The sequence below is a fragment of the Elephantulus edwardii genome, unplaced genomic scaffold (assembly GCF_000299155.1).
Source record: "Elephantulus edwardii isolate Elephantulus edwardi_28Jun2011 unplaced genomic scaffold, EleEdw1.0 scaffold00335, whole genome shotgun sequence".
NCBI classification, from domain to species: domain Eukaryota; kingdom Metazoa; phylum Chordata; class Mammalia; order Macroscelidea; family Macroscelididae; genus Elephantulus; species Elephantulus edwardii.
This window is the reverse complement of record NW_006400085.1, coordinates 60987-67238: the sequence shown is the minus strand read 5'-3', so window position 1 is coordinate 67238 and position 6252 is coordinate 60987. Positions and strand designations below refer to the sequence as shown.

The 6252-nt window shown below is 36.5% G+C and overlaps 1 protein-coding gene across 1 annotated transcript in view; it reads right to left on the bottom strand.

The window, feature by feature from the left end:
• The window catches only part of ACTR3B (ARP3 actin-related protein 3 homolog B (yeast)), a 151676-nt gene that overhangs the window by 105767 nt on the left and 39657 nt on the right, over positions 1-6252 (bottom strand). The window contains exon 3 of the mRNA XM_006901576.1: positions 488-612. Coding sequence (XP_006901638.1) covers positions 488-612 — 125 coding nt within the window. The remainder of the gene's footprint in view (positions 1-487; positions 613-6252) is intronic.

The window sequence follows — 6252 nt, the reverse complement described above, 5'->3', positions numbered from 1 at the left end:
GCAGGATAGAGCAGGGTTTAGGGTTGTTGTGCATAGGGTCGCTATGAGTTGCAAACGACTCGACGGCACATAAGAACAACAACAACAATAGTAAAATGCATTATGGTGGAAACACTCATAAAACTTTAATTCTAATTAGTATTATTTTTACTTTTAAGAACAAATACTTTGTTTTAAAACTGTAATATTTCTTTTTCATTAAACAGTATGAAATTTTTCCACAGGTTTATTACTCTGCAGCTTTCTCCGCTAGCAGGCCTTACTCTAGGCCATGAACAAGTATTCTCCATTCTGGTTAATTCATATCCCCAGTTCAGAAACAATGCTGTTCAAAAGTAACTAAAGCAAACTCTTTACTTAAAAGAATACAAATACATCTCACATTTCACAAATATAATTTCTAGATAACCTACAATTTTGCATTATTCACTCTACTACACTATTCTAAACATACTTAAAAGAAGCCAGTTTTGGACTTAGATTTTACCTTTGTAGCATACGTAGGTTTATCTATGGCTTCATCTCCTATGAAAAAGTCAAGGTCATCAACTCCCCTCAACACCCTTCTTTGGGCTTGGTCGACTACCTTTGCTGACTCTCTGATGGCAATACCTTAAAAAGAAAAAAAAAGGCACAAAGAGTTATACCATTATTCACATTTATGTGAATAATCAAGTAATCAAGAAAGAACAGTATAATCACAATGTATTACAAGTAAATTTTCCATGTTAGGATTTTATCTGGGATATTAGAGTGGTCACAGAAAAGATATTGGCAATGTATACACAAAATAAGAGAATTAAATTATAGTACATTATTATTTTCAGTATGAGGCAAAGGAATTTAACTGATCAATTTTTAATACTGAAAGAAACTACATTTCAAATTTTCTCAGTTTCACCTGGAAAAGATAAAAAGTTAAATGTCTACAAATATCAGTTATTGCTGTTATGTGCCATCAAGTTGAAACTGACTCATAGCTGACCCTCCAATAGAGATTGTAAATCACACAGGAGGAGACTGTCCATCTTTCTCTCGGAACAGCTAGTGGTTTCAAACCAACTGCCTTTAGGTTGGCAACTCTTTATCCACAAGATCACCAGGACTTCCTCACATAAATCTTTAGAATTCAAAATTTAAAATGTAATCTAAAAAACAATATGATAGGAGAGTTTCCGAGATCTTGAGGATGGCTCAGGTTAGGGCAAAGTTTAGATCTGTTGTTCAAATAGTTGACCCAAAGACATAGCAAACTAAAAATTAATGCATTATACTCTCAGTCCTTTCTAAAAAACTCTGCGTCAAAGAAAATTAAAACACGTTGTCTTTTTTTTTAAATGTATGTCTTGTCATAAAGGGAAAAAACTGAATTCTCATTAAAAAGAAAAGCGAAAAGTTGTTAGCTAATACCTGTTGCAAAAAGAAAAGTACAAAAATCAAACACATATCAACATATGTAAAATTCCAAAAATATAATTATTTCAGACACTAATGGATTTAGGATATATTAATTTCATAATCTGAACATGTTTAGAGAGTATTTAATAAATAATCACATAAAACCTCACCACAGAATTTCATATAAAATTGAATGTTGCCAGCTTCAGTTGAAATTGCTAAACTCCAATAACTCTCTATGCTCCCATAAGCTCATCCTCTAAGTCTCCGTTCTAACTATATCTTCTCTCAAAACCTTCTTTGACAAACTCAGCAGATAGGAACGTGTTTCTTATGATTTTATAGCTCTCATGCACAATCACTGAGCATTTTTCACCCTGAAGTATATTTGGTTACAGTCTACCCACCACACTGTAGCCTCTTTAAGGTCAAATAATGTTCTTTCACAGTTTTTCTCTCCTGCCAGGAATGCAGCATCAATAGCTAATAATAAATAAGCACCTATCAACAGATTAAAAGATAAATAAAATGTGGTACATATATAAGTACAATAGAATATTACTCATAATGAAAAAATTATTTCCCAAATGATCTTGCATCATGAAGGAAAATGCAGGATATTGCAATGAATAAGAAAGCTTAATCAAAAAGTCAAATGCTGTCTGTTCTCATGTTACAAAACTGTAAGAACAGAGGAATACAGAGAGGCTCTCGTGGTGTAGTCTTGTAAAGATATACTGCAAATTCAAAGGAGACATGTCACTGGTGGATTCCAATCTATGAGTGGCTCCACAGGAGAAAAACAGGGAGTCTCGTCTCACCATGATTTACAAACTCAGAAACTCAAACATACAGCCTAAAATTATAAAGGTCACCAAAGGGAAAAAACAGAAGGAACCTATTTTTCGGCTGGCATACTCTATGGCATAAACAGACTATCAGGCAGAAAGTAAATGCACAGTCAGCAAAGGATAAGCTAGACTGCTAAGACCAACTAAAAATCAGATCCCTCTGTATACCAAAGATTTCCTCAAAAGAGCAAAAAGAAACATACAAACTAGGAAAGGGAAATAAAAAATTGGCAGTGACCTAACTGATAAAAGACCAAACTCCAAAATTTACAAAAAACTGCAACCCTTCCACAAGAAAAAGACAAGCAACATAACTACAAAATGAGCAGAGGCTATGAAAAGACATTCAGATGGCCAACAAACTTGAAGAAATACTTAAGATCATTGTAGTTGTTGGGTACCATCGCGACTACTATGGTACACAGCAGTGCTCGCTTCAGAAGCACATATACTATGGTACACAGCAACCCTATGAACAGTGGATCTGATATACTTAAGCTCATTGTTATAGTCACTGTGTAACTCTATCTCTTAAGATTAGCTGTTTAAAACAAAAGAAAACAAAACAAAAACCCAAACAAAAAAGCTTATTGCTGATAAGTCAGAATAAACTCACAGCTGATTCATCAGTGGGTTTTTGGAGGCTGTAAATCTCATGGGAGAAGAGTGCCCACCTCTCTTGTGGATCCACTGCTGACTTCAAATTGCCAGGGAACTGCTGCCACTGGGGATGCAGTGCAACTCCCTGAGAGTGATGCCACCAGAGCTTCCTTCAAATTATAAAAGGTGACATAAATCTAAAGGATTAGATTTCTGCAGGATTATAGAAGACTAGAAAAAGGAAGACAGAAGAATTGATGTCTCTGAGCTGTAGTGTTGGAGAAGAGTATCAAATATGCCACAAACTGCCCAAAGAACAAATAGATACGTCTTGGGAAAAGTGCAGTCACAGAGTTCCTTGAAGGCAAAGATGATGAAGCCTCATATAACATACTGTGGCACGTTGCTAGGAGGGGACATCAGGCTCAGAAAGGCAGAGGGTCAGCAAAAGAGAAGAAGACTCTCAACCAGGTGGACTGACACAATGACTACAGCAATAGGCTCTAATGTGTCAGAGATGGTGAAGATGGCACAGGATAGGACAGAATTTAGATAGTTTGTTGACAGAGTAGCTGTGAGTCGTACTTGACTCAAGAGCTCTTAACAACATGAAATGAGCCTAAAGAGAATCTAGAATCAGAAGTTAATCATGAGTAGCCTGGAACAATGGGACTTAGAACAGACCAGGAAAGCCTGGTGGTGGTAACCAACTAAGGCAATCATAGAAACAAATGAAACTCACTTCTGAAAACTAATCACCCCATTCAATAATGCTCTGAAAGACACCATACAAAATTGTGGTGCTCAAGGTAGGTATTCCCAAAGGCCACTGACAAGATGGCTTGCAGAAAACCTCAAAAATCCTAACACAATGTGACAGTGTAAATGACAGATGGTATCCTTTCAGTAAAATCACTTAATTATGTATGAATTTAGAATTAAACTTCCAAGTCAAAAGACTGTGAAGAGAAGGCAAACAAGTTTCTGCAATTCATGTTATCCATAAAGGGTATTAAGAATTTACAGCAATACATTTAACCAAAATAAGAAAAATTCAAAAATAAAATAAAAACCATTATCTTAACAAAAAGGAGTAAGCCAAGTCATAATGAAATTAGTCCACACAAATTTTAATAGCAATGATGTCCATTTTATCCCCCCCCCCCAAGAAAGGTAAATCAAAGCCCTGTGACATTAAACCATAGTTGTTACTCTCATGTGTTGTCAAGGTGGAACCAACTCATGGCAGATCCGCCAAGCAGGTTTTCAGAGGCTATAAATCACCCAGGAGTTTGCCCATCTTTCCACCATGGAGCAGCTGGTGGATTCATTTGCAGCACAACTCCTTATCACTAGGCCACCAGGGATCATAAACCACAGCAGGATACATGGCCATCAAGATGATAATAAGATGATAAAGTACACTTTTTTCAACTACTACATATAATATTCTGAATCTATAAGAGAAAGTAAAGGCATATATAAATAACAATAAAAATATTTTTCAAATGCTTTACACAGGAATCAGATCAATTACATCTGTGGAAAAAAATCACTAGAGAACCTCAACACCAGCTGTGAAAACTATGCCAGGTGCAGATTGTGGAACAGACCATCAAATAGTCATATGCAAGTTCAAACTAAAGCTAAAGAAGGTTTTATCAAATCAATACAAACTAAAATTTGACCTTGAGCCTATCATACCTGAATTTCAAAATCACCTCAGGAACAGATTTGAGACTATGAACACTAATGAACGAAGATCAGATGTGGAAGGATATCAAGAATACCATCCATGAAGAATGCAAAAGGTCATTATAAAGACAGAGGAGGAAGAGAACACCGAAAGAGATATCAGAAAAGACTCTATATATTGCAGTAGAGCATCGAAAAGCCAAAGCAAAGGGAAGAAATCAAGAAGTTAAAGCGCTATAAAAAAAAAAGACGTTGAAGAGCCGAACAAAAGATTTCAAAGGACAGCACAGGAACACAAAGCAAAGCATTATAGCATTATCATGAAATGTGCAAAGAGCTGGAATCAGAAAATCAAAAGGGCCAAACTCGCCAGGCATTTCTTAAGCTGAAGGAACTGAAGAACAAATTCAAGCTGCGAGTTGCATTACTTAAGAATACTTTGGGCAGAGACAGAATGATCCAGGAAACATTAAAAGATTGAAGGAGTATACAGAATCACTGTACCAGAAAGAATTGAATGACACAGAAGAACTTCATAAAATAATATATGATCAAGAGGCAGTGGTGATGAAAGAAGAAGTTCAAGCTGCTGTAAAGGAACTGAAAAAAAACAAGGTCCCAGGAATTGATGGAATACCAACTGACATATTTCAATAAAAAGATGCTATCCTGTACATGCTTACCAAATTGTGCCAAGAAATCTGGAGGACAACTATCTGGCCAACTGACTTGAAGAGATCCATATTTATTCCTATCCCCCCAAAAAAGGTATTCGGACAGAGTGTGGAAATTATCGAATACTATCACTAATTACACACAAGCAAGATCCTGCTGAAGATGATCCCAAAACGACAGGGACAGTACATTAACAGAGAAATTCCAGAAATATAAGTGGGGTTTAGAAGAGGCTGAGGCACTAGAGACATTATTGCCAATGTCAGATGAATCTTGGCTGAAAGCAAAGAGTACCAGAGGAATGTCTATCCGTGCAAATTGAATATGCAAAGATGTCTGACTGCATAGATCATAACAAACTATAGCTAACCTTGAGAAGAATGGGAATTCCAGAACACTTGATTGTACTCATGCAAAACCTATACTTAAACCAGGAGGCAGTAGTCAGAACAAAACAGGGAAACAATGCCTGGTTCAAAATTAGAAAACACTGCCTGGTTCAAAATTAGAAAAGGAGTGTGTCAGAGATGTGTCCTATCTCCATACATTTTCAATCTATATGCAGAACAGATCATTCAAGAGACTGGACTTTATGAGGAGGAATGCACATCAGGATTGAAGGAAGACTCATCAACAATCTGCATGATGCAGATTACACAACCTTGCTTGCCAAAACTGAGGAGGACCTGAAGCACTTGCTGCAGAAGGTCAAAGACTATAGTCTTCACTATGGATTGAAGATAAACATCAAGAAGACAAAGATTCTCACCAGTGGGTTGTTTGGCATCTTCATGCTGGACATAGAAGAGATTGAGGCTGTTAACAATTTCAGCTTGCTTAGCTCCACAATCAACACTCTTGGCACCAGCAGTCAGGAAATCAAAAGACAAATTGTCTATAGATATCTATGAGGTCAAGTTGGTTTATTGTGTGATTTAATTCTTCAGTATCTCTGTTGAGTTTTTTTTCTGGTAGTTCTATCTTTTCTTGAGAGGGGTGTATTGAAGTCTCCCAGGACTATAGTAGTGTTGTC